The sequence below is a fragment of the Haemorhous mexicanus genome, chromosome 26 (assembly GCF_027477595.1).
Source record: "Haemorhous mexicanus isolate bHaeMex1 chromosome 26, bHaeMex1.pri, whole genome shotgun sequence".
Taxonomy (NCBI): domain Eukaryota; kingdom Metazoa; phylum Chordata; class Aves; order Passeriformes; family Fringillidae; genus Haemorhous; species Haemorhous mexicanus.
The window spans coordinates 3,472,991-3,500,976 of NC_082366.1; the positions used below are offsets into that span (position 1 = coordinate 3,472,991).

Below are 27,986 nucleotides of genomic sequence, written 5' to 3' on the forward strand. Positions count from 1 at the left end.
GTTTTCCTGCTGTGCACAGCTTTGCTAGCTCATGTTCTCATTTGTGTCACCACGTTGGTGATGCAGTCAAAGGCAGGAAGATACTTCAACACAAAGTGTGAATATTTGTCTTTAGAGTTATTTTAAGAATTCACTATATCTGAATGAAGTTGGCTGTTTGTTTATTTTTCTTGAACATTTTTCATGTTATCCCACTGCTGTCCTTGCAGTTACTGCAGATATGCAAATATATTGTTTAATATTAAACCATCCTCACATAAAGTACAGATCTTAACACTACTGAGAGCAAACATCAGATATTTCTGTACAGATGGGCCTGAGCTCTCAGCTTGTTTTGGCAGAGCTGGACTTTTAATATGAATTGCAGGAGTTTTGTTATTTTTCTTTTCTAAATCAAGAAGCTGCTAGTGAAAAGCAATTATTTCCAAATCTGAAACAGGCTCAGGATGCAGTAGTATTTGTCTGAAGGCTCTCTAAGGCAAGGCAGGTGAAACAAGAGGGGAGGGCTGTGCTGAGATGATGATGATGATGATGATGATGATGATGATGATGATGATGATGATGATATGATGATGATGGTTCATCCTGGCTTGTGGAGCCTCAGGCAGCAACACAAGCAGTGAGAGTTCAGCCTGAGCACACACACAGAGTGTAGAATATCCTGAGCTGGAAGGGACCCACAGAGATCATCAATCCAAGCCCTGGCCCTGCACAGACCCCCCACAATCCCACCCTGGGCATCCCTGGGAGTGTTGTCCACTGTCAGCCTGGGGCTGTGCCCATTCCCCCAGTACCCTCTGGGGGGACAGCCTTTCCCTGATCTCCAGCCTGACCTGCCCTGACACAGCTCCAGCCATTCCCTGGATCCAGAGGAATGACAGGGAGCAGAGATGGGAGCTGCCCCAGGGCAGGAGGATGCCAGCCATGCTGAGCTCTGCCCTCAGTCTCCTCTGCTCCAGCTGAACAATCCAAGTGCCCTCAGGTGCTCCTTCCCTATCTTCTGTCTCTCCTTTGAACACTCTCTAACAGCTTTAGATCTTATCTAAAGCTGCCCCCAGCACTGCAGGTGAGGCTGCCCCAGCCCAGAGCAGACAGGACAATGCAGGACAGGCCTGGCTGGCACTGCTGGGGTGATCCCCCAGGGCAGGGATGTCCCTCCTGGCTCCAGGCACTGCTGACTCAGATCCAACTGGCCATCGACCAGGACTTCAGATCCCTGCTGCTCTCTCACTCCCCAGTGTGTCCCTGCCTCCAGGGCACACCTCAGTGCCCAGCTGGGAGCACCTTTGCTCACTGGCAGACACTTCTGTGTTCTCACCTGAAGGAAAATGAAGGCACTGGCAGACTTTATTGTGGTGGAGGCACTTTGGGAGCTTTGCCTTCTCCCTGCCTGCAGGTTTAGGGTAGGTTGTATCCCAGCCCTGCCTCTGGCAGTCAGGATGTGCTTTGGGCCCCTCTGGAGTGAGGATTTGCTGCAGTGCTAACTTGCATTTCTGGCACTGATAAGTTTGTTTAGGCAGCAATGTTTGGCATAGCACTCATTCCTGAGAGAGGATTCTTCTCACAAACCCTCCTCAGACCTGACAGATTTCAGCAGTGGTTTTCCCCTGCTGACTTTGAAAGGCTTCTTGCTAATTGCTGGAAGAGTTCAGGTGGCTCTCAGAGAAGCAGCAGGAACTCTGTTACTGCCTGGCCCAGCCCAGCTGATCAGACTGGTAAGATGGGGGTTGTTGGGGGGATTGTAATGACTGCAGTATCTCTTCTTCTTAATTCCAGCTTTTTGTAGATAGTTGTTAGGCTCTAGCCTAACAGCTTTTCTCTGCTGTGGGCCATATTTCCATTTCAAGCTGTGCTGTGCTACTTTAAGGGCAGGAAATGATCCTCATTTGATTTATCACCAAAAATCCCCCTTGCTTTGGTGAGGAAGTTGAGCTAAGTGCAAGACGTGAGCTGGAGCTGAGCAGGGACAGCCACTGAAGCTGTTCTGATACCTGAGCATGGGACATGGCACAGGCAGGAGAATTCCAGGCTTCCCTTCCCTGGCCTTGCTCAGGAGCCTGGAAGCTGGAACTGTGCCTCAGTCCTGGTGTTTCACTGAATTTAAGATCCTGTACTTGCAGTAGGTGTTTGCTTGGTTGGATGCTCTGTGCTAGTGCTGCAGGAACTCATTTTGGACACTCCACTGGTGGCAAAGAGCTTCACCTGAAAGGCTTTAATACCCTTTGAATCTATAGAAAGCAGGCTCTTTGGCCATATAAAGGCTTGTGGGGTGATCTTGCTCCTGTTGTGTTTCCAGCAGTGGTGAGCTCTGATACTGCTGACATTTTTGTCATGTGGCTCTGGATTTATTCTGAAATTGCTGTCAGGAGAGGCTGAACTCTGATCCCACTGCACTTATTTTGCAGAGAGCAGCCAAAACAAAGATGTGCATGCTGGAGTTCCTCAGAAAATTACTTCATTTTCCTGCTTTTTTATGCACTGAAATACAAATTGCCCCAGTTGCTGGTGGAGAGGAAGATAATTTGTGATTAGAGACAGACCCAAACCCTTGTGCAAATGAGAAATGGTAGTGTTGTGTAAATTAAAGGCACCATTAGGTGAATCCCTCTTTAAATCTCCTTTTCTGGCAATATTCTGTCAGTCCTTTATGTTTGTGTGTGGAAAAGTCCCAAAGCCAGGATGTTTTTATGAAGGGCTGTGCTGAGTGCACGTGAAGGTGGAAAAGTTCTTCTCAGCCTATTTAACAATTGCAGTGTTCTTGATTGAGTGATAATACAGAAGCCAAGTGTTTGGGGCAAGAATTCTGTCCAACTTCAAATAAACATAAACATTTCTCTCCTGACCTTTCTCTGTTTCATTTACTGCTGAATCAACTGCCAGAGGGCTTGGGGGGGACTGGGGGAAAGCTGAAACCTGGAGGTCCCTCTGGTGGCTGATTCCTTTAGGAAAAATTTATCTTTTTAAAGAGTACTGTGAATACATTAATCTAAACATGAGCACGATGAAAGCTGTATAAAATATTAATCTAAACTAGGTTTCTCTCTTTGTACAAGACAGATTTTGGTGTATCTCTGCCCTGTAACCATAAAATTAAATGCTGCTTGTTTCAGCCTGGCTTTTGACTTAGAAAAGTGTCATGTAGCACGAGGCATCTGTGTGATGTAAGGATGTTAGTTTGGTGTGAGTTTTTTTGACTGAGTTTTTAAGTGTTAATATTTAAATGAATTGTTAGGGATAGTTGCTGGTTTTGAGGAGAAACTGCTGAGTATGGCATTCATGGCACTGAGTGGATGAAAGATGAAGATGAAATCTGGTTTGTTTCCTTAACCAGCTCAATTGTAGATGCTACTTAATAGCTTTCATTATTAGAGATTATGCCCCATCAGAGTCTTTGTTTAAGATAGTTTTGCAGTAAAGGTGTAGCAGGCTTCCCAGGTGTGGTTAGGAGTGCTCTGAGTAGAAACACTGCAGTCATGTCTCTCACATTGTCTTCAGCATTCCCCTTTGTAAATGCAAGCTTCTGTTTGACTCACGTGATGAGTCAGTTTTATTTTATTTTATTTTATTTCATTTCATTTTATTTTATTTCATTTTATTTCATTTCATTTCATTTCATTTTTATTTTATTTCATTTCATTTTAATTTTATTTTACTCATGTGATGCATCATTAAAATAATACTGATATTTGCTCCCTTCTTTATTTTGCTAAAAACTGAGATTGCACTTTGTTCCAGAAAATTGAGGCCATTGTGCAGATGGCTGAAGGAAAATGAGTATTTTGAGTTGTGCCCTGTAAGATACATTTTGCAAAGGCTGTACACAGATTTCCAGAGGTACATGAGTGTGGACACTCCAATCTTTTGTCACGTGCCATGACTGACACTGCCACAGCTGTCTTGATAAACAACAGCACCACAGTGTTTGGCCAGGCTAGAGGGCTGCCAAATCCAGCACTTGGAGCTGTCTGGCATGAAAATAAAAAGCTGTTTGCACAGTTCAGTCCATCTTGTTCTTGGTCTGAGCTAAATTGCCTGCCTTCATTAGTGACCCTCTCTTATTGGCTCCAAATTCAGAGATTTGAGGGGTTTTCCCCTGAAGATTTTATGTATTCAGTGTCTCTGCAAGTTTAGATCTAGTGCTTTAAGTCTGGCTTATTTTACTTTGAAGCCTCAGACTGAAGTTTTCTTAGTGGTAATTCACAGGGAATTTTAGCTGTGAGATGTCAGTGTTAAAAGCTGATTTGTAACACAGTTTTGAGATTTTTTTTTCATAGGGCAACCTAGGTAATATGAAGAATAATGAGTGAGATTACACCCATATTGTTCTATATAATAAAAAAAAACAAAGCTCCAAACAACTCTGCCAAACTGATCAGGAAGAGATGTAGGTTTTGAGAGTGGTTTCAGTGGAAATTATCAGCTTAACCTCAGTTCTGCCCTGCCTTCCCCTGAATCAGGTCTGTCCTGATTGTTTTTCCACTATTCCCTTTGGCAGTTAGGCTCTTCTTGCTCTGGGGAAGACATTAATTTTTCTAGGAGTCTTTTGGGAAACCAACTTGACTGTGCTAAATGTCCCAAGAAGAATTCAGGTTTTGTTGAGCTCTGCTGAGTTTTTCATTTCATTCAGTCCTTTTTACACTTACTTCCAGTTTAGATGGAGATGTTCTATAACGTTTAAACCCTTCAGCTGTCTGCATCCCTGGTAATTTTCTGTCCCCCTAAATGCTGCTTTCTCACTGTTGGGGTTCTTCTAGGCTAGTTTTAGTACAGGATCTCTCTTTAAATTAGTAAATTGCAGTGAAGTACTGAAACCCTAAAAGAGCCATTTATTTAGACTTTGGCCTGATCCCTGATTTTTGATTTGAGGGTCAGTTTTGTTGTCTAGGATCTTTGCTTGAAGTTGCAGTTGCTTGTCTTGAGAGAGGAATATTAACCACAGGTTTGAAGCTTTAGATTTCAAGTCTAACTTGGTACCTTGCTTTTTGGGATGGGGAGGATGTGGTGCCATTTCTGGTGTATTACTGCTTTCTCTTACCCTTTATTGATTCTATTCATGATTCCTTCTCAACCTCTCTTCTACAGATTGAGGAAAGGCCAGAAAAAGACTTTGAGAAGGTAAGAAAGATCTTATCAATTATTCTGACAATAGTGCTTTGTTCATTCTTTTCAATGGGTACAGCTTGCCATGAGTGCACAGAAATCTCCTATAAAATCCATAAAACTTGAATTTCTGGAGCCTTCTGCTGCAGCATTTCTGAAGATGAACTTTTCAGCCCCTGCTTACTCGATGTTAAGTAGCTGACCTTCAACAGCAGTTGGCTGAAACTCCTTTAGGCTAAGCCACACAAACACTGGGTGTGTTTATTAGATCTTAATTATAAGACCTAAGTTATTTATGTAAAAATAAATAAATCATCATAATAAAAGAGGAGGCTGCATTAACCCTGAGTACAGTCAAACAGTTCTTGTGGCCACTGCTGCAGAGTAAATAAATATCCATAAAGGAGAGGAGCTTCCAAAGCTTCCACAGATTGTATTATTGCAAGTTTTGAACGTGTCTGGCAGGCTGATACTAGCCCCTAAAGACTTTCTCCAATTCAGAATTAACAGTTAGGAGCTAAATTATGCAAACTCCTCTTGCAGTATTATTTAAATACTTCTGATCTGCCTTTTCTCATTAGTTTCCCTTGTTGAATCTTGATTTTGATTTTTTACTTCTTGGAAAGTTTGATTTTAATCAACAGCAAATCATTTAGAAGTGCAAGGATTGGTGTGATGTGTGTATTAGAGAAAAAAAAGAAGAAAAGGGGAAAGCTACAAACCCATAATTTATGTGGAAAGTTCTGAGCAGTTTATCTGTGTGTGGTTGCAGGGAGCACGAACTGTCTCAAGTTTATCAGCAGCTACCTTGGCTTCTCTGGGAGGGACTTCTTCACGGAGGGGCAGTGGGGACACGTCCATCTCAGCTGACACAGAGGCCTCCATCAGGGAAATCAAGGTGAGGAATGCTTATCCCTGAATAAAATAGGGAATATCCCCTTCAGGAAGGAGCTGGGGCAGGGAATGGGGTGCTGGAAGGAGAAGCTTTGCTGGAGATGTGTCTCAGATGGGACTGGTTGTAAAAGGCACCTCCCAGCCTGGAACAGGGAATGGGAGGAGGGTGGAGATAGCACAGAGGAGAGAGCTTGGGACAGAGGGTGATCATCACTGAAAGGGGCAGAGGAGGCCTTTGAACCTGGGTCTGCACCTCCTCCTTAACGCTGAAGATTCCATTTTTTCCAGAAAAAGAAAATCAGAATTAGCCCAAACCCCTGACCATGAAATCTGGTTGTGTGGCACGGCCTCAGCTTAGGGTCAGAGCCCTTCAGGTGTGTGGGAGAGGTGTGGGAGCAGCACCTTGAGCACTGCTTGTCCCTCCCAGCTGCACCCTGTGCTGTCACTGACCTTTCTCACCTCCCTCAGGACATCTATGAGTTAAAGGACCAGATTCAGAATGTAGAAGGCAAATACATGCAGGGGCTGAAAGAGCTGAAGGTACTGCTGTGTGAGCATTAACCCTGGCCCCAGTGTGAGCCCAGAGCTGCCCTTGCATGCTGTTCTCCTGGGAGCTGTGTGCAGAGTGTCTCATTAACTGGCAGACTGTTCTGACTGGGGGGTTGTGGTGGGAAATGCTTCCCAGTGTTCCCTGAGAGGCTGCTGCCTGCTACTGCACGTTGGCTTTGCTGGTTTGAGGAGGTCGTTGTTTTTTCTAGCAAATTAAAGGTTTTTGGAGTTTTTTTATATTGTTTCCTAATCCAGGAAAACTTCCAGTGTTGGGAGATGAACTGGAACTCATCTCCTGCAGTACTAAAAACAAATATGAGTTTAGAACCTTCTGGTTTTATTTTTATAAGGCCATGTGAGGTGTCATTTTGGTTTCCCCCTCAACAATTCTTGCAACAAAACTCCATTTATCAAAGCCTGTCACATGAAGAAGGAATGCTGAAGCTCTTACTGCTTCCATGAAGCCATAAATACATTTTGTATAAACAAAATGTATTTGTTGATGAATACAACAGAAATACAACAACCAGTTTGGACATCCATGTTCCACCCACCTCCTAAGTGAGCAGTGACATGAGCTGTGGCTTTTTGGAAAAGGCAAATGGATAAATCCAACTTTTGCCAGCATTAATTGCTGATTGTGTCATCAGCTCAGTGCTGACAGAGGAAGGTGTTGCCATTTTAAGTGAGTTTTCTGGAAACAGAGTAGTTGGCCTTTTTTTGGTAAAATTTTGGCTTTCTTTGTGGTCACTGAGTAGCAGATAGAGCAATATAATCACACTGCATAAAAAAGTTTCAATCCATGTCCCTTAGACTGCCTTTTGGGGTGATTTGGACCTCAGCTGCACTGTTTGGTGCTAAGACACCAAAACGTGGCATGGTGAAGGAGTGGAGCAGAACTTCCTAAACTTCTTCCTTGCATATACTTCCTTTCCAGCTCCTTTCTGAGCTTTCCAAATCCTGGTGGCTTTCCTGTGCTTGGCATTTCTCATCTGGAGCTGGAAAGTGACCCAAAACACAGTTAAGCATTTGGAACTGGACAAATTTGTGTCCTAAAAGACAAATTATCTCATTTGTTAATAGAAATGTCAATTAAACTTTAGATTTTGCCACTGATTTAGACTTTGCCACTGTCATCCTTAGTTCTGTTATCAGCTGAAAAAGGAAGTATATGAAACTCACCCATACTTAATGAAATAATTAAAATTACACAAGTTCCATGAGAGATTGTTTGATCTGTAAACTAAAATGCTGACATGTGTGTCCTCCTTGTTTGCACATTTACACTCCTTTGTTTGTATAACTCTTTGTTTATATAACTCTTTTATTTCTTTACTAAAATCAAGTGGTGCAGAGTTTGCCTGCATAAAATGAAAAATTATGTTTATCTTTATTTTACCACCATTTGTTGTAATAAATGTCTCAGTATCTTATATTCAGGTCGAGCTGACAAGAAGGGGTTTTCAAGACACTGGGAATTGTATCTTAGAGAGTAAATTTGTAAAGAAGGGATGTGAAATGGGAAATCACACATCAGGTCACAAAAGCTGCAGCTTTCTCTTTCCCAGTGAATCCTGAGCCAGTGTTTAAAGGGATGTCTGAAATTACTGTGAAGTGGCTGTCAATCTGCTTTGATTTCTGGCCTCAAACCATCCAAAGGGATCTTAAATCAAGGCCAGTTTACCTTTAAAAAAAAAACCCATCCCAACTTGCCATCTTTGAGCTGGCAGTGTGCAGGGCAGGGGGAGGAGGGAAAGCAGGGAGGCAGGAGCTGAAGCAGCAGAGCTCAGGAAGCATCTGCTCCGTGCTGAGGTAAGGCTGCTCGCTTGGCACCACAACCTGGTGGGGACAGGGCAGGTTTTGCTCACCTTGGGACAGCTGGATCCTCCAGCACAGCATTCCTGCTGCTTTCCACAGGCAGATTTGTGCTTTGCTGCTTCATTTCCCCACTGAAGGTCTTGGTTGGCAAAGTGTCCTCCTTCATTTCTGACTCTGACCGGGGTTGTTTATTCTCTGCAGGACTCTCTGGCTGAAGTTGAGGAGAAATACAAGAAGGCTATGGTGTCAAATGCTCAGCTGGACAATGAGAAAACCAATTTCATGTACCAGGTGGACACCCTGAAGGATGCACTCTTAGAGTTAGAGGAACAGCTGGCAGAATCCAGGAGGCAATATGAAGAGAAAAGTAAAGTATGTAAAGAGCTCTGGCATGGGGGAAAAAAGAAAAACAGGGAGAGATTTGGAGGGGGGTAGAGATCTTTGGGAGAAGGCAGATAAATTATTATTCAATATTTTGAATTACTGGTTTAATTAGTATTAAGTGAAATACCAATTTGTTGTGCACTTGTGATCATACAAATGAGAATTTTCTCTAAGCCAGTTCTGGAGAAGGGGAGAAATGTTCTGGCTGGTAAAGGCTACATTGATATTGTCACATCTCCTTTTATATTCCATCTCTAAAGTAAATTCATAGGGGGTGTCCATAGGGACTTCTGGAGCAATTTTACACACAAAGGTGTCTCCAGGCAGCCTCTGGGAGAGTTGTGCAGTTCAGGCAGCTCCGTGGTTAAATGTTGAATTAAATTTTACATTAATTCAGCAGCTGACAGTGGTTTGGTGTTAAATAATAAAACTGGGGCTTATGTTTTCAGAACTGCCTTGTAACTTGGGGCATTTCACTACACCCCACTTCAAAACACAGTTCCTGAAAGATACTGTGTGGTTTTTTTATCTTTTTATTTCAAAGTCCAGCTAACTTTCATGTGGGAAGAGTGGGTTAAATTCCCATCCATTCATCTGGGCAGTCTGAAGGGCTGGAGTGTAACAGCTCTTCAGCCTCCTGCTCAGCTTATGAAATGGGCTAAATGATGTCTGCCACTTCTATATTTGGTGCAATAATAGCATCTTGGAAAAAGGACAAACTCGTTAGAAATTGCACTCTTGTGGGATTGTGATTAGAGGGATATTCATGAATTACATTGCACTAAGCATTTTCTTTGTGTTTGGGCTTATTTTCCTCTTTTGGATGGGATGCTATTTTTGATTAATATTAATCTTGTGAATATTTCATTATTCACAGGAATTTGAGAGGGAGAAGCATGCTCATAGCATATTGCAGTTTCAGTTCATGGAAATCAAAGAGGCTTTGAAGCAGAGAGAAGAAATGCTTGCAGTAAGTAACTGGTTTTTCTTTTAATGGCTTCTTTGATTGGTACATTCCCAAGCAGCAGCAGAGTGGAGAATGTGAGGCATGGAGAATTTTATTCCCTATTCAAGTTTCTCACCAGAAGAAATATTAGTGTTTCAGGCCAAACAGGTTCAGAGCTGACTAATGGAAATAGTACTTTAAGTATTACCTTATTCTTCCTAAATATTGTATTTTGGACAGCTGTTTGTGGAGATGCAGGGGAAAATAACAGAACTGTGTGACTTGTTTTAAGTCATGTTATGGATAAGAAGATTCTTCTGGAGCACAGGTTCAGTTGGGATGTCAGGAACTGTGCACTGCAGTTACTCATTTACTTTAGCACCTGACTTTTTTCATTCTTTGGCATCACTGCAATCTTGGCCTTCCTTGTTAACCTGTTACCTGCTTTCTGTCTTCTTGTTTTGCTCCTGCCCCTCAGGAAATCCAACAGCTGCAACAGAAACAGCAGAGCTATGTCAGGGAAATTTCTGATCTTCAGGAGACAATAGAGTGGAAAGACAAAAAAATAGGGGTAGGACTTGTCAACTCCTGCAATGTGTTCAAAGTGACACTGATCCTGCTTTTTAAAACCCCTCTGTAGTGCCTTTGCTTGCTGTGATGTTGCCAGTGAAGTAGCAAATATCAAGTGTTGTCTTTGGCCAGTAGTACCTTAAAATCCAAGGAAAACCTAGCAGCTCTTCTGCTTTCAAAGCAAGGGCAATTGATTTGCTGTGCTGCACCATTTGCATTTGCCATGTGGAGAAAGGAAGTGCTATTTATAATGCAATTCCATCAGCACTGAGTTTTCTCTTCTTCAGATTTAATCTGCAGACTGAGCAGAAACTGGAGTGGGCTAAAGAGGTATTGGAGCTATTTATAGGATGTTGGGATGAAAGTCTTCCTTACTTCTCATCCCTTCCCACCACCTCTTATCAAAGCCACATGGAAACCCACTCTGGTTTTCTTTTCCTGCTGATCACTGAAAGGCTTCCTGAAGAGAGTAGGAGAAAGAAATCTGGCAGCTTGTCCAGTAATTTTTAGCAGCTTGAAACTGAAAATTGTCTGATTTTTTTAAATTGTTCTATTTGTACTTATGTAGAAATACTGGGAGGGAGAATTTCAGTAGCAAAATATGCATTTGCACATGGTGCATCCCAGACTAAAGATGACTTAATGGCAGCTTTCAAATTAATTAAAATGTAAAATAAAAAGACTCCTGAAATCCAGTGGGCCTACTTCCATGCCCTTCCATTAACACATGGAAATGACATGGAGTCTTCAGTGTGCATGCTAAAGCAGTGTGGGTTTGGATCAGCTTGTCTGGCAGATAAGAATAAAAAGTGGACCCTCATATGAAGGATCCCCAGTGAAGAATTGGGTTCTGAATGTCTTTGGCAGGAATTCTTGGTTATTGAGGAAGCTTTCTTGGATTTGAGGTTTGTCTCTCTGTATGCAAACTCAGTCCTATCATCAAAAACTCGACCTTTTTCATGTGCCCTTCCATCCCCTGAATCTCTCAAATCTGCTCATTCTTGTCTACATTTGTTTTTCATGGCCTTTACTTGTCTCCCTTCCTTTCTTCACATCTCCTGGCCCTCTGTCTGTGGTGGGAACTCAGGCACTAGAGAGGCAGAAAGATTTCTTTGATTCCATAAGGAGTGAGCGGGATGACCTTAGAGACGAAGTGGTTGTGCTGAAGGAGCAACTGAAGGTATGCAAGAGGAATAAAATGAATTTATATTCACCTGCTGACCCTTTTCCCCTGTACATTTGAGCAGAAAAATTAGGTCTAGCTCAGTAGCAATAACTCAATTTTCATGTTGCCTATAAATTGCCATTTCAGGGATTTTCTAGATGAAGTCCTTTCCCCTAGTATTGATTGTGAGTTCTTAGTGTAGACTGGAGTATAAAGAAGTTGTTTTTGTAGGAGTCACTTCTCTGAGGAACATCTTATGCAGCAGATTTATGTTAAAAAAAAATAAAAGAGCTGGGCTCACATGCTTTCTGTCAGACTGGCTGAACTGAGAACTGCAATATCTGTTCTCCTTCCTGACTCCCAGCCACATTTAATGGAATGATTGAAGCAATTGTTTATTCAGAGTATCTTGGACAAGAGCACTTGACAGTCTTTCCCTTTCTGAGCAGCAGGCTCTAAAGCATTGCTTTTGCTTCCCACAGAAACATGGAATAATCCCAGACTCTGATGTAGCCACCAACGGGGACACATCAGACATTCTGAATAACGAAGGACACTTGGATTCTTCCCGGACTGCCCCAGGCAGCACTCAGGCATTAAAGACAGGAGGGGAGGGGATGCTAGGTAAGTGCTGTGTGTCCTCTCAGCCCCTCCTGCCTGTCTGTCCTTCATTCATCCACCTCTGCTTGGATGGGGCACTTGTTAGTGGGACAATTAACACCACGCAGCATGCTCCCTGTCCAGTCACTCCCTGTGCCTTTCCCTGCTTCGTGTTGATTATCACTCCCAGTGTGTCCTGCAGTCTCCTCCAGCAGCAGACTTCACCTCCCCTGCAAGGTGACAAAGGAGGGGAATGCAAATAGGACATTACAGATAAGTAGCAGTCATTCACATCACCGTTTGAACTCTGAATTGGAAAAGTGTCCCAGGATAATCCTGCTGCTGCTCAGTATTTTTCAGCACATGCCTTAAATATTCAGGAAAAAAAAGCATTTTAGTTTTCTATCAAGAGCTTGTATGTTGGTTCATTGATATCCCTGAGAACTGTGTCTGCTTGAACAACAGTGCTGGGCTCTGCCAAAGCACACCAAAGGATAAATTCTTTGTTCCTATGCTATTGAACACTTAAAATTAACACTTCTGTGTTTTTACTTGTTACATTGACACTTAAATTCAAAAGATGTAATTGAAGTGGACAGCGTTAGGAAGGAGAAATCTGGTTGGCAAAACCTCTTTATGCTTTTATGTGGTGAACTTATTAGAGAACTATTGTACTAGTGTAAGGAAATAAAGTAATATTTTTGCTTTGTTGGATGTTTTTTTGTTCTAAATGAACATACTAATAAATAGCTGCAGGCAGCCAATTGTTGCAAGTGCAGGTCCTCTTGCTTTGAGCTTTTGGCTGCTTTTTCCTCACTCAGTTTCTGTGTGGAAACAAAGTGGAACACCAAAAACCAAGGTAAGGGTGTATTTTTAAATGTAATATGTTTTCTACATCTCCTAATCCTGGGTTTCTTTTTTCAGAATAGGTACAGCATAGACTAAAAAACTAACAACAAACACTATTTTTTTAGTATCTGTTGCTTTTAAATAGAAATTGAAGGAAAAGTGTTACAACAAAAATAACCTTCAAAAAACCACAGAAGTCCCCACCCCTTTGGGTGGCTGAAATAAGGGGCACAGATTACCTGAGCTTTGATCTGTGTTGGGAGGTCTGAACAGCCAAATTATTCACTTGCCAATCAGATTTTACGTTCAGTGGCTGTCATCAGGCACTGATGATGCCTGTCTTGAGATTTTAAAAGCAAAATATTACTGAATAATCCTTCATGATGCCATTGTAATGGCATCAGACTCCTGCACGGATAGAGGGGTGTCAGGGTTAAAGTTGCAGAGAAAATTGCTGAGGAAGAGCAGTCCTTAGAGGTACATCTGCAAGTATTGCTGTTAAATTGCACTGCTTCAACCAGCTGATCTCCTCTACCAGAGCTGTCATTCCCACAGCCAAGAGCAAAAATCTCCTCCCTTACAAAAACACGAGCCAGCACCAGAGACTTCTTGCTTTGAGAGGGTGGTGGTGAGTTTCACTGATCAAACCCCCTGGATCCTTACTAATTCAATTGCTGCTTTGCCTCACAAAATTGGCAAAAGCTGATCTTTTATTAACCTGTTCTTCTCATTCTGTCTTTTGGGTTTTGAGTGGGGAGGTAAGTGCTTTGGTGTGGCGCCCTCAACTTTCTCAATGGTCTTTTAGGCAAAGCCAATGAAGTGGAGATGAAAAATGAGATTTTGGAGGATGTGGGGAAAAGAGAAATCTTGCAGAATACTGAGCATGAGGAACACAAAGAGGAGTCTGAGGAGGAGGAAGTACAGACATTGCATGCTGCTGAAAATGCAAAGGCAGAACAAATGGTTGAAGAACGGGACGCCCTGCCAGCAGTGATGTTACCAGAGAGTAGGTTTGCAGAGCAAGCCCAAAGCCTCACAGAACCTGTGTCAGAGAGCACTTCTTCAAATGGTGACAGTGACACAGAGAGCTTGAGAAAGGGCACAGAGTCCAGGGGCACAGCAGCCCAGCAGCCTGAGAGTACAGAGGCTGAACACCATGACTTGAGTGCAAGGACAAATGAGAACCTGGAGCTGGGCTCTCTGCAAGGCCACCCAGGTTTTGAGAGTCCTCAGGAAATGTTTTGTGACTCTGGTACAGAGCAGGAGCTGGGAGAAGCTGCACCCAGCCAGGAAGAACAAGAGGATCTTGACACCAGCCATGCCCTGAGTGATGATGAAATGGATGAAGGGTCTGACAGGACAAGTGAGAGCAGTGAGTTGGTTTCTAACCAGGCAGGGCTACCTGAGGGAGCAGTGGCAGGCTTGCTTAGGGAAGAGGGAAGTGTGGAGAGTTCCACTCCAGAGGAACCCCAGCACTCAGAAGAAAGTGCTGAAAACAAGGTTGCAAATATCTTGGAGGAAAAGTTTGTTGACTGCACAGATGGAAGAAGTGATAAAACAGCAGGTGACAGAGCTGAAGGAGAAGATGAGGTTGGGAGCACAGTTCAGGGTCAGCCAAAGGAAACTGAGTCTGTGGGTTTGGAGGGGACAGAGCCACGTGAAAGGGATGTCCCAGCAGAGCCACTTGGAAAGGAAGGTGGAGAACATCAGGCATTGATCCAGCCAGCTTCTTCAGAGGACAGTGCTTCAGCATCCCCAGAGGAACCAGGTACACAGGGTAAATCTGAAGATGAAACTGCTCCAGGTGAGAAGGATGGACAGAAGGAAGGACTGGTGGAAGAGCTGGACAAGTGTTCAGGTTCTGCTGAAACAGGCGAGCAGGGTGTAGCATCTGTGGAGGCAGGAGGCTCCATTCCTGAGGGAAAGGGAAGTGAGCTGCAGCAGGCACAGCCAGGAACAGAGGTTGGGAGAGAGGTGATCACTCAGGAAACCCATTTAGACACGAGTCTTTTAGATGATGAAATTGAGGAGTCAGAATTGGAAACAGGGGATGAGGCTGGGGAAGGACAGGAAAGTAGGAGAGAATGGGTAGAAGATCTGAATCCAAAGGCAGAAGTTCAAACAAGTCAGGGTAGTGAAGAAACAGCAGGTGGTACAGAGGGAGAGAAAAATGTTCCTTTAGAGGGTGCAGAAGTGCAGAAGGTGGTTAAACAAGTAGAAGTTGAATCTAAAGAGGAGACAGGTGTAGGTGTTAGTGTAACTACTGAAAACAAAGCCAGTAAAGAAACACTGAAAGCAAATGAGCAAGAGGTAGAGCTTGTAGACCACCCTGGTGGGGAATTTGCTTCTGAGGAAGGTGCCAATAATGCCCTGGAACAGAAACTTGTGCAGGATGAAAACATTAGTGAACAAGTTAAACTGGAGGAAGGTGTAAATCCTTCCCTGCCACAGAAAGCTGTGCAGGATGAAAACATTGGTGAACAAGTTAAATTGGAGGAAGGTGCAAATAATTCCCTGGAAGAGAAACCTGTGCAGGATGAAAACATTGGTGAACAAGTTAAATTGGAGGAAGGTGCAAATAATTCCCTGGCACAGAAACCTGTGCAGGATGAAAACATTGGTGAACAAGTTAAATTGGAGGAAGGTGTAAATACTTCCCTGCCACAGAAAGCTGTGCTGGATGACATTAGTGAAGAAGTGAAATTGGAAGTAGGAGTAAATAATTCCCTGGCACAGAAGCCTGTGCAGGATGACAGCATTAGTGAACAAGAGAAATTGGAAGTAGGAGTAAATAATTCCCTGGCACAGAAGCCTGTGCTGGATGAAAACATTAGTGAACAAACTAAACTGGAGGAAGGTGCAAATAATTCCCTGCCACAGAAACCTGTGCAGGATGACATTAGTGAACAAGAGAAATTGGAGGACCAAGCAGAGGAAAGCCTGGAAGATGATGGTGATGCATTTGATTTTGATGAAGAGTCCAATCAAATACTAGAATCTGATGAGAAATGTGATGGAGTGAAAGCTGATGCACAGGGAGAAGAGGGTGATGGAGCAAATGGTGCTGTTGGAAAAACTGCCCACACAGACAAAGCTGGAGAGGGAACAGACAAAATGGAAACCAAAGATGCCTTGACCAAAGGTGAAGTCCTGCAGGATAAAAAAGATGAGCCTGAAGAAACAGGGTGCTTGGAAGGGGAAGCATTGGGGAAAGCTGATGAGGAGGCTGAGGCTGATGTGGAGGAAGATGAAATCAAAGTATCAGACTCTAGTAAAGTGGGAAAATTCCAGGACGGAGATGTTTTGGAACAGGATTTGGAAAGTGCTTTCATTAGGAAGGCCGAAAGCAGGGAGGATTTGCAGGCTGGTAAAAGGAGTAAGGGCAGATCCAGAGATGACTGTACAATCTCCTGAGTTCAGAATCTCCAACCTGCACAAGTTCCATGCCCTGTGAGCAGTCCCAGGACACAAACATGCACTTTGCACAAGACATCAGACCTTGGAATACTCTTAGAGCTTTGTCTTTGTAGGTAACTCAGCATAAAGCAAGGATGTGGTAATGCTGCAAGTTTTAAGTTATTCACTGTTGTACCCAACCACAAGAAATTGTGAGTGGGTTTGCTTTTGCTGTGTCTCAGGTTGAAAGCTTATCACCTGATGAGGAAGCTTCACCACTTGACTATTCAAACTATTATGCAATTAAAGTACCTCTAGTGTGGATAGCTGCTCCTGGGGAATTTCTATAGGAATTTTTTTTTATTCTAGTCTAGTTGATCAATATCTTGAATGTACATTGGGCCTTGGTGAACTTATGCACATGATGCTTACTTGTACTTAGATCTACAGCAAGTACATGAACTCTTCATGAAGGAACTCAGCAGATCAGCCACACTGATGGTGAAACTTCTTTCAGAATGCTTAAAGCCTATGAACCAATCTCTTATTTTTTTTAATATGAAGAAAAAAGATCTTTTCATTCCACCTTGTTTGTATTTCTTGTATGGTTCACATTCCAAAATGTAGTTAGATCACTGTGAATCTGCTTAGTCTGAGCACTTTGGAAGAGCAATACACAGTTTGGAGAAAGTGCAACATGCAGGTCTTAGTTTGCTGAAAGGAATAAATATCTACATGTTTACTTCATTTAGGCACTTTGCACCACAATAGGCCTTTTACACCATGTCTCACATGGGGTTTTTATTTTTTTCCAGAGAAAGTGTCAATACACACTGTATTGTGTGCTTAGGTTTGCTATCAAGTACTGTCTAGATATGAATATATAAAATATCTATTTTTCCAAGATTTTTGTTTAAAATTGCATTTGCTTACTGCATCATATTTTTTTTTTTTTTTTTTTTTGCAAACTCTGATTCTGAAAGAATGTTTTTATCTCTGAAACAAATCTTATCTCTTTCCTTCTGGAAAGAAGATAACTTTGCATGTCTTAACTCTTGCTGGTTATCAGACCAAAGATGACTGTTGTTTTGTGTACTAGCCCCCCCGTGCCTTTTGGAAAAGCTGGATTGCTTTGAATTGCTGGCATAAGTCAGGCTCTTGGACTCCCTTGCTGTATTTCCTCTTGCATCTCTGCTAGTGCCTGGGAGGAAGAGCATGTTTTGCATATATAAATATTCATTTAAGTGTTAAGCAATGAATGTCCCAAGGGAATGTAGATCGAGGAGGGGTGGGCTGTGGAAGGCTGTATTTGTGTTGATGTTACAAACTTGTCAGAGCACAGACTGCAAAATTTGAAGATGTATATCAAAATGTACTGCTGTATATAATTTAAATAAACATATTTTATACCTTAAAGTACCTGTCCAGAGCACTGTTTCTAAACCTGCACAAGGAGTTATTTAAACCTGTATCATTTCAACACCATTTTTCTGCAGCTTTTGTTCTATTTATTGCCTTGTGCCACGTAGCTACAAGAGCCATCTCCCTAGGACTGGGCAGCCTCGGGGTTTGAGCACCTTGAATATGTGATGGCACCTTAACTGTAGAGCTCTAACAGGTCTGTAACCCTGTAACTCCTTTCATGTGGCTTCTCTCCAACTTACAGCAGATCCACCGTGGTTTCTGTAAGTATTGGCAGTTGTTCCTAAGGGTTTACACTAGATGCTAATCCAAAAAGTCCTAGATCTTATAAGCATTTCTTATTAGCATGTAGCAGTGTTTATGTAAAGATTTAGCTCTGAATAGTTCATATAATATTCTAAATAGGTCATTGAATAATAAATAAATTCAATGAAAAGCAGTGTTTATTTAAAGATTTGGCTCTGCCATACTCTCAGGAGTAATATATGGTTTAATGTTGGAAGTGGGTTTTAATTGTTAAATAGATTTAAACAGATCATTAAATGTTCTTACCTGGCTTCACTTGTACTGTGGATGGATCTATCAGAGTTAAATTAGGCAATATGTCATTATAGCCTGTATTTCTTATGAGTTCATTTCTGATTTTAACTAGTTTTTCCACTTCAGAAAACACAGCATCTTGTAGAGAATTTCTTTTTAAAGCCAAGTCACAGGAGCAGAAACACCTCCAATCTTACCTGTCCAAGTACCAGCTTTGATCCCACTCCCAGTGTAACTGGGAGCAAGAAGATGGAGAGGCAGTGCAGAGTAGCTGCTGTGCCAGAAATCCATCCTGGAAGGTTGAAGATGAGGGTGTGACCCAAGGATGAAACTTTTTTGTCTTCCAGAATAACCCCAAATGCTCACTGGGTTTTCTGGTCATCACCTAGTGGCAGGTTTATGCATATCAGAGCTAGTCTGAAATGCTTTCAAAAGCAGTGTCTCAAGAAACTTGATATAAAGGGAATAAATAGTGAAAAGGTCTTGGTCAATATCTTCTTTGCTATAGAGAAGAGCAGTTCTCCTGTCCCCCTTAAAATCAGTACTGCAAGCCAGTGCTTCCAAATCCTGTGCTGTCCCTGGCAGTGCCCCTCTTCTGAGAAAGACAGGAAAGCATTTTCTCATCATCCAAAATAAAGTGACAGATCTGGAGAGGGAGTATTGCCCAAGCTGCTCTGACAGCTGGGTTCTTGCAGGCTGTTCTGAATAGCTGCTTGGGGCTGGGATTCCATGGGATGTCTTTCCACCCTCCAAGAGCAGTTTACCCCTTTCATTTACATCAGGCTTTGTTTCTTCCTGGGCCACAAATCATGTAAATCATGCAGGTAAAACCAGCTGCTTCCCATCCCATGCTCCCCTCCAAGTGGAAGGAGACATACATGGAGGATCTGTGGCTGATTTGGGAATGTTTGGAGCAGCACCTGAGTAAGCAATGCCTCGAGTCACCTGCAGTGCCAAGGCAATGAGATCAGTCATGGCAGAAGACACAGGTCAGCCCCATGCTCACCTTCTGTGTCCTGCTCCCTCACAGGCCCTGTCTCCTCCTCAGTCCTCTGTTAACTCTGCTGTGGGAAGGCCATGAACTGGTGCAGTGAGTACCCTGGGGATCACCTTTCCAAAGTTAGGTGAATGTCACACTCTCATGATTCACTGTAGTATCTTTCTGTGTGGAATAAGGAGAATGACTGTTACAAATGAGGATTTTAATTAGCTGCTTCCTGTCCTGATTCCATAAGCTGTTCTTTCCTGCTCATCTGTTCTCAAGGTCCTCAGATTTGTTGGAAAAATATCTCCTAAATGCAAAATTAAGGTGACCCTGCAGAGTAAGTTTTCTGTGCTAGTGTGGGAGGTTAAGATAAGTGATACCCAAGAGACCCTCATCTCTACAGGCAGAAAACTTTTCTTCTTTGTGAATGGCAATTTTAGCAAACTCTTTTTTTCCCTGACCTGGTAAACCCTGCTGTCTGCATGTCCCAATGGGGTGCACAGATGTCTGTAATGAGGGCAGAGAGAACTGAATGTGAGACCAAACTTGAAGGTTCACCCCAAAATGCATCCTCTTTGCAGGAGAAGGGCTTTGGGGAAGCCAGTGTGCTTCCTCAGTGGAAGCTGGCAGAGGTGTCCTTTCTTCAGGCAGGCAGGTTTCACCCCACAGCAGGGGTTGTGCTAATGAAAGTCACAACTACGTTGTTTTCAGGATCAAAATGTGTTACTTGGCCCTTTTGGAGTCAGTAAGTTCGGGCTAATTTTGTAGTGGCCTAAAGGTTTCCTGTTGCACCAGTCCTCATTCTCTTTCCAGTCCTTGGAACTCCATTTCTCAGTCTTTGCTGGCCTCTAAATCCCACCACAATCTCTTGAGCCCAGGTTTCTCCAGCCTGTTTGCTGTTCTTGCTTTCTTCGTTGACCTTTGTTTTTCTTTCATCTTTTGCAGAATTTCTGTCTTAAGTTTTCTTTCCCTCCCATATAGTTCTGTGAAAATGTTTTATTATTTTAAAGGGGTTTATACTGGGACATTTTGTTTGTGGGTGGTATTTACAAAGGAATTTGGGGTTGTTTTTGTGTTTTCATATCAGTGCTCAGGTGTAGCAATGTTGGGTGTGTTACAAATGGATAAAAAAACCAGAATAGGACTTCAGGAGGTTCAAAATTAATCCAGTGATCTGCTGAACTGGGATGTCACACTAAGATCTGTATTTGGGTATTGCATCAAAAGCCAAGGTAAAGGTTTTATTCCATGCTCTGGAATGGGACTGTGTGGGGCTGTGTATTCCCAGCAGGGAAGTGACATACCACATTAATGGACTCCACATGTCTGCTGTACAGAGGGAATTCCACTGGGAGAACAGTTTGCACCATGATTTGATTCAATACAGATTCTTGGTTCCCTTTAAGTGCATGTGCTAACAAGAAAAAAGGGAGAACCACAAGACTTTGGCCTGTTCAGGAGTTGTCAACAAAGAAGAAATGGTATTTTTAAAGCTCTTAAAAAATATTTAAGTCTGTCTATCAACAGAATTTACCTGGTAAAAGCCCACCAGGCTCTGATGTGTAATTTACCTTGCTTTCCTTTTTTTTCTTGAGTGACCTGTGGATTTTAACAATTTAATCAGCAGGCCAGAGCTCAGCTGTGGAGTTGAGCTCTGAACAACCTGAGCTCTGCACTGCTGGCAAGGGAGGCCAGCTGTGAACAAACCTGCAGTGAGACCCAGCTGAGGTCAACAGATCCTCTCCTAATGAGTGTATTTCCCTGTGATGTTGCAGTGCACTCCTGCCTGAGGTGTACCTGAACAAACTGAGCTTGTTAATTAATCATTTAGGTCATTTGGGTGGTAAGAAAATGTGCTTTCACATTTTGCAGCCCTTAATGGGGACGGAAAAAAATGAATTGATTTGTTTGCATACTTTGTAGTTCTTTTTTCCAGCTGTCTCATTCTGTAGAGTGCACTTTATAAATGAAGGCTGCACATACCCATGTGCTGATCTGTAGCACTTCCAAATGTAGCACAACAGTTGGTGCAGGTTGTCCACTGCCTCTTGATGTTTGGATTGACTCTGAAGAGAAAACAGAGTTTTACCAGACTGCTGCGTTCGAAATACAAATAATTTGACTGGCAAATGGTTTTTTCTGGTCATAATATTGGAGCTAAAATGTCACTGCCACGTGAAAGAAGGGAAGAGTTAAAAGTGCTGAGAATGTGACTATGGGTGTTTACAGTATTGTCATTGTGTTAAACTGTCAAGATCTGTGAGATTTTGTGTTGCAGTTGTGCTTGACCCTAGAGTTCTTGCATGCTAACCTAACGTAGAAGATTAGCCTCTTTGCATGCAGCTGGCTGCTGCTACTGCTGGGACAAGCATGTTGTGTGAGAATGCCATAAGTGCCCTGGCTGCAGCCCCCTCCCAGCCCCGCTGGGCCTCGTGTCCTGTGGTACGTGCCCTGACTCCCCATCAGTAGTCACTAACCTGAGCGGCTCAGCCTCGTGTCTCAGATGCGCTCCCCGACGCGCCGCTGCCTCGGTCAGCACTGAACTCTCCCTTTTCTCTTCCAGACAGGCTGAAAAAGCTCATTGATGAACGGGAGTCCTTGCTAGATCAGGTAATCACAGGGCAAGTGAAGGATTAAGAAGACAAAAATAGCCCAAACACAAGGTGTAGAGCAACAGCGCTGTGGTCTGGTTGCTCTTGCTGAGGACTTGCTGCCTTGCTGCCCACTCTGTTCTTCCTCCAAAACATTCCTCCTGTGTGTTAACTCAGGATACATGGAAGATATGACCCTCTTATTTCTGAATAATTGTCCTTCAGTCCTTCTCAATAACAGTCCTTCAATAGTACTTGGAGTCCTTGGCCAAGCCCTAAGGGAAAACGAGCATGGCTCAGAAATTGTAGAAGCAAATTTTCTCTCCAGGAGTAAACCCTCCCCTTTGCTGGGTCTGTGGGTAAATGGGCCTTTTGGAAAGGATTGTTGGAGGAATTGCAGATGGGTAGAGAGCAATTAAAGGAATTATTGCTGGTACCATGGTATTCCATAGTGGCTATAAATCTTATTCAAGAAACCTCAGCTGATCTGTTGCCCTGCAGGACACTCTCTGCTTTCATATATGCTCAGTGACCTTGGCCTTGAGACTTGCACACAACCCAACACAGCTTTGGGAGTTTTTAAGAATGTTTTACATGGATGTGCCTGCAGAAGATTTATGGTTTTTCTAATAAACCAGTCATTTTTCATTCATTGTTTTGATCCTGAACTTGTACATAAGCACTGATGTGTAAAATACCGTGAGTCATTTGCCAAAAGAATTTCTAGGATGTTGCTTTGTAACAGAAGATTTTTTTGAATTTATGTTTAAAAAATACATAATTTGTTTTATAATAGGGGAGTGAATTCGAGCCACAATTTCCCTTAGTGATTTTAATAACTATTTTCTGTCCTTCAGATTAAAAAATTAAAGGGACAACTGGAAGAAAAGCAAAGGAATGGCAAGATGGAAAATACACAGTCTGAAGATGAAGTTTTGGAAAATGGGACAGATATGCACATGATTGACCTCCAAAGTGAGCTGTATTTTGATTTTAAGAGAATTTTGTGCCCTGCATGTGAGTGAGAAAATGTATCAGTACAATAATAAGCACATGGCTCTGAGTAAGAATGAGCCTTCAGTCCCAAGGAAGCTTTAGCCTGGGAGCAGCCATGCATCTCTACAGAGGTGAGGGAATTAGGAGCCTTTATTTAAGATTGCAGTTGGAAATCTCTGTTATTGCTCCTCAGCAGAGCTGGGGGGAGTTCAGATTAATTCTGCCTTCAGAGTGGTTGGCAGGAATCAGGCAGGACTGGGAATGGTGCCTCTGTGCTGGGCACTTCCTGAGATAACTACTCTCCTGCTGCCCCATGTAGATCCCTGATGCATGGAAAGACTTGTTGGAAACTGTTCACGCTTGTTCTGACATCTCTGATAAATCTGTGATTCTTTCAGGAGATGCCAACAGACAGATCAGTGATCTCAAATTTAAACTAGCAAAGTCTGAGCAAGAGATAACAGCACTGGAGCAGAATGTAAGTTTTTGGCTTGTTCTGTTTGTTCAGGCATGGTGAGAATACAAAGAGAAAGTGTGTTTTGATAAATGATAAATGAAATTATGTTTACTGTGATTTTCCCTTAAAATAAGAAACAGGAGTGTTGGAGCATGAGGGCCACTATGACACTTATGTATGGGGAAGAAGGAATATATTATTCCTCTGTACTGAAGGAAGAATGGTGAAAACCAAAAGTACCTGATGAACTCTGCTGAACACTTCCTTATGCCTAGCTGTCAACAGGTTTTAAATGGTTCCCAGCATGTGATGTGGCAGAGATGGAGTTTATACACAGCTGCTCCATTTTGATTGTTTGCTCTTGTCCAGGGTACATCAGCAATGCTCTTGCTAAGAGAAATTTAGTCAATGGACTGTATTTTTTGTTGCTGGAAGCACATTAAATATGGATATGTACAAAAGGTCAGCAGTAAATCACTGTTGCCAGGCTTCCTTGGTGGTGTTTTCTTCCCTGCAAATATGCCTTTATTTTATCAAAGAGGGGTTAGCATCTCTCTGGTTATTCCTTGAGTACTGGTGGAAGAGTAAAGCTTCAGAGTAACTTCTTGGTACAGCTTATTCTAACTGCCAGCCTTTGCCTTCACCCCAGGTAATACGACTGGAAGGCCAGGTAGCCCGATACAAAACTGCTGCTGAGAATGCTGAGCGAGTAGAAGATGAACTGAAGGCAGAGAAACGCAAACTGCAGAGAGAGGTAACTCCCCCTGCAAGCTGTCACAGGTCAGCCTGCTCCTGTGGGGGAAACCTGCTTCCCTGGGTGATTTAGGGGAGGAACCACCTTTCTTGGCACAGCAAGGGATAAGCATCTAATTGCTTTGTTGCTTTAGTTACTCCTAAATGTGCTTCCAAGTTCTCAGTACTCAGACTGGAGGAACAGTCAGGGCTGTGAGCTCCCACTGCCTTTTCACCGTTCCTTCCTAACCTGACTTGCTAAAGGGATGTGAGTTGTTCTTCGTGAGCCTGTTTGCCTTGCCTTGCCAATCTGTTCAGGCCTGTTTGGGGAAGTGTGGCTGTCCACAGACTGACTGTGCCTCTTCTCCTTAGAGCCTGAATACCTTTATCAGCTTCTCTCTCACTGCCTCCAAAGGTGCTTCTTTGATTTTATTTTTTTTTTTTTCCAGTATGGCTCCTTGCTTGTTCTAAATATCCTTCTTCTTTGCTGCCTATAAATATTGTTCTGTGAAGTCCAGCTCTCTCTCCCTTCCCTGATCCCGTGGTGGGTTTTACAGGAAACTGAGGCTCTGAGTCACAGCTGGGAATAGAGTTCTAGGAACCAGAAACAAAAAAGCTGAGACAGGTGTACATCACCCAGAGCCTCGTGCCTCTGGATTGAGGGAAATTCTGTGATTCTCCTGCTCCACAGGAGTAACCTTCTTTCCATGCTGATGGCCTCAAGACACACAGTTCTATCAAGCCAAATCCAGACTTGGGAGACCACATTTCTTCTAACCTTGGCCTTCTTGTTCAGCATTCTGTAAACACCGTGGTTTTTTGGCAGTGTACTTAGGCACCTGTGTGTGTGGCCTGCAAAGCAGTTTAACTCTGCTAAAGGAATTTTCAGCTGCTTTGTGTTCCAAGTTAACGTAGTCAGTGTTGGCAGCTACAAGCCTTGCAGTGCCTTTGCAAAGGGATGACACGGTGAAAGTCACAGTGTTTTTCTGCTTCCTTCCTTCCTTCCTTCAGCTCCGTTCAGCACTGGACAAAACCGAGGAGCTGGAGGTCAGCAACGGCCACCTGGTGAAGCGGCTGGAGAAGATGAAGGCCAACCGGAGCGCTCTGCTGTCCCAGCAATAGCCACCCCGTCCCGCGGGAACCGCCGCTCCTCAGAACCGGAACGCCGCCGCTTCCGCGTCCCGCAGCCCGGGACCCTTCGTGCCATCGCCTCCTGAGACCAGGCCGCCCCAACACCTGCTCCGTGCCTCCCCGCGCAGATCCCAGCCTGCTGCACTACGGCCGTCGGAGGAGCCGATCCACGTGGCTGTGCCCGCGGGAGCCCTCCCACGCCGAGCTCTGGGGACATTCGAAGTACAACACGTAAGAAGCACATGGAATTCTCCATCCTGAGGGCACAGCAGCCATTTATTGCCGTTTAAAATGGCACTCGAAGAAAACACTTGGACTGGAATTTTTGTGTCTTGCTGAAAATTTTAAAACAAACACTGTAAGTTTGGGATTTTCTCATGACAGTATCTGTAATTTAGTGACTACGGTAGAGTTACTCATAGTAGGTTTTTCATTTACAAATCACTGTGGAACCACAAGCCATTACAAAGCAAAACTCCTTCAGTGGAAACCATGGAAGAAGATGGTCTTGGAAGCAAAAGTGACCTTAAATGACTTTGCCAATAAAACAAATGTGTTTGGAGGGATTTTTGCACCAGTAGAATCGTGAGACTCTTTTATTTCAGGGTAAATAGGCAATAGCTTCATTGGATTTTCAATTTTTATTTGTATTATTTAATCCCTGCTCTTGGAGTTGAAGTAAATGACTTTTAAAGGATGTAAGGTTGCATTAGTAAACCAGCATAAGGCCATGTTTTCAGAAATGGTGGGGTTTGCACTTGGGTCACTCTCTTTGGTGCATTTATCAAAGCAAGTGTCATTTGCTTAAACAAAATATGTAATGGGTTTTTTACATCAGAAACTATCTGCTGGTCCATGACCTACTAGGAAACGATGCCACTACAAAATACAAGTCTGATTTTTAAAAGAATAACTGCTAAGTAAAGAAGCACTTTAGAAAATATTACTGCCTATGGGTTTTCTACAGCTACGGAAGCAGCGAGTTATCTCCTTCTAACATCACCGTGGAGGTTTTCCACTTCTCACGCAGAGCAGCGTAACCCTGAGATGTTGCAGGCGATCCTCGCGTGTGTAGAAATGGCACACAGCTGGCACTACAGCTCTGGTTCTTCAGAACTCATTCTGAATGTACTACTCAAAGGAGAGCAGCAGCTACCCCAGGAACAAAACTGCCCGTCCCACCTCAGCCCTAACAGGAAAGCCGGTCCCTCTGCGATCCGCTCATGCGGTGGAGCAGCGTCTCCTGTCCCACGGGAGCAGCCGTGGCTGCCTCAAGAGGTTCTACCGAGCCAAATCCACGCCCAGGAGATCACATTTCTTCCTAATTTGGTCTTCAGACCCTGCAATCCAGGTCTTTCCCCAGCCTCCTCCTCGCAGACGGGAGGTTAGAGCAGGAGCCGCTGCTATTTCCAACACAAGGGGATCTCTGGTATCTTCCTCGAGCACCTTCACAAATTCAGTAAACCAAAACTGCTGTCTGAATGTGTTTCTCTGGTTTGGCTAGGAAAAAACACCCTCGTCTTCATCTCTTCCAAGTGCACAAGGAAATTTAGGAATGAAGTACTGAAGTTATTATTCCAGGAAAAGGATGAAGAAGGCTTTTTTTGTGCCCCTGGGGAATTATGTCCTTGTTGATGAAATGTGGTGAAACATGGGGTTGGAAGGAATATTTTTAAATTAAATTTCCACTCCAGTTAGGGCTTTGGGTTTTTGGGTTTTTTTAAATTGTTTTTGAGAGAAACATTCAGGTGCAGAGCCAGGTTTCTTGTGGAATACCTCAAAATGGCTGTGGATACCAATTTACAATTTTCTGTGCATGACTTGTGTAATTTCTGATGTACAAAGCCTCGGGGGCCTAAAAAACAAGGAAAGGGATTTTCAGAATGCAAAAAAAGATGCTAAATATGACATCTTACCAATGGTAAGGTGTGTGATTGCCACCAGTCATGATTTCATTTGTGGCAGCAGTGCAAGCTGCCTCTCCTGGCAAGGCTCAGGAGAAACAACCCAGCAACCAAGCGTTGGTCCAAAAGGCAAAAAGTAACACTTTGTTCATCAAAAAGGGATGTGTTTGTCATTTTGAAGTAGATTTCATCTCACACCCCATAAGCATCAACCTCATGATGGAAATCAGATGTGTATTTCAACCTGGATATGCTCTTAGTAGAAACCTTTGTGTGTAATAAAGTAGGTGAATGTTGAAGCCACATTTCCCCCCCCTCCCCTAACTTTCAGTATGACTTAGCGTTAGAATAAGGGAAGAAAAAGAACTGGTTGGTTTACTGCAAACTGTTCTATGTTTTTCTGTGAAGAATGTACAACAACAGCAACAGGGCTTTGAATGGTGATAATAGCACATGTCCCAGTCCTAAAATTTGAGCTCCAAACGAGAGCACCTTGGTACCCTGAGAGCGGGGCCGAGGTGGCGGCAGCCGGGCGAGGAACAGCTCCTGGGGGAACCAGGATGGGTTTTACTACAACTTCTGTTTCAATTTGTTATCCTCTGTTTTATTTTTAAATATTACATGATTTTTATCGCTTGCAAATGGAATGTTACCCAAAATATTTTTGGTTTTGTTTTTGTTGGGTTTTTTTTCCCCCCCCAATCGCTCTGTTAGGAAATGTGAGCGTGGAAAAGGAAATTCATTATGAGCAGAACTCGCCAATAAAATGTCACTTGTTTGGGTAGTTTTTATGGAGTGGTCTGTCCATGCTGATGTTACCAGTACAGGTTCTCTTGGAAAATACAGAAAGTTCAGGGTGATATGGGTGTAACAGCTCATTTTCCTTTTCAAAACATTGCTGCAGGATCACACAAAACATGAGCAACACTGGTTGGGAAATGTACAAATTCAGGGGCT

General features: G+C 43.2%; 1 protein-coding gene across 11 annotated transcripts in view; it reads left to right on the top strand.

Moving 5' to 3' along the window:
• Positions 1 to 27,818, top strand: part of LRRFIP1 (LRR binding FLII interacting protein 1) — a 105,733-nt gene extending 77,915 nt beyond the window's left edge. For 5 of the 11 annotated variants that reach the window (XM_059868307.1, XM_059868309.1, XM_059868312.1 and 2 more), the window contains 9 exons: positions 5,083 to 5,115; positions 5,873 to 5,998; positions 6,463 to 6,534; positions 8,563 to 8,733; positions 9,623 to 9,715; positions 10,170 to 10,262; positions 11,349 to 11,441; positions 11,909 to 12,050; positions 13,681 to 17,687. In XM_059868307.1, the coding sequence (XP_059724290.1) occupies positions 5,083 to 5,115; positions 5,873 to 5,998; positions 6,463 to 6,534; positions 8,563 to 8,733; positions 9,623 to 9,715; positions 10,170 to 10,262; positions 11,349 to 11,441; positions 11,909 to 12,050; positions 13,681 to 16,289 (3,432 nt within the window). In that variant the 3' untranslated portion in view covers positions 16,290 to 17,687. Of the gene's footprint in view, positions 1 to 5,082; positions 5,116 to 5,872; positions 5,999 to 6,462; positions 6,535 to 8,562; positions 8,734 to 9,622; positions 9,716 to 10,169; positions 10,263 to 11,348; positions 11,442 to 11,908; positions 12,051 to 13,680; positions 17,688 to 21,781; positions 21,829 to 22,666; positions 22,785 to 23,203; positions 23,284 to 23,911; positions 24,017 to 25,005 lie in introns of those variants that run through there. The other 6 variants (XM_059868315.1, XM_059868318.1, XM_059868316.1 and 3 more) reach the window with 5 other exon arrangements.
• Positions 27,819 to 27,986: the final 168 nt, after the last annotated feature.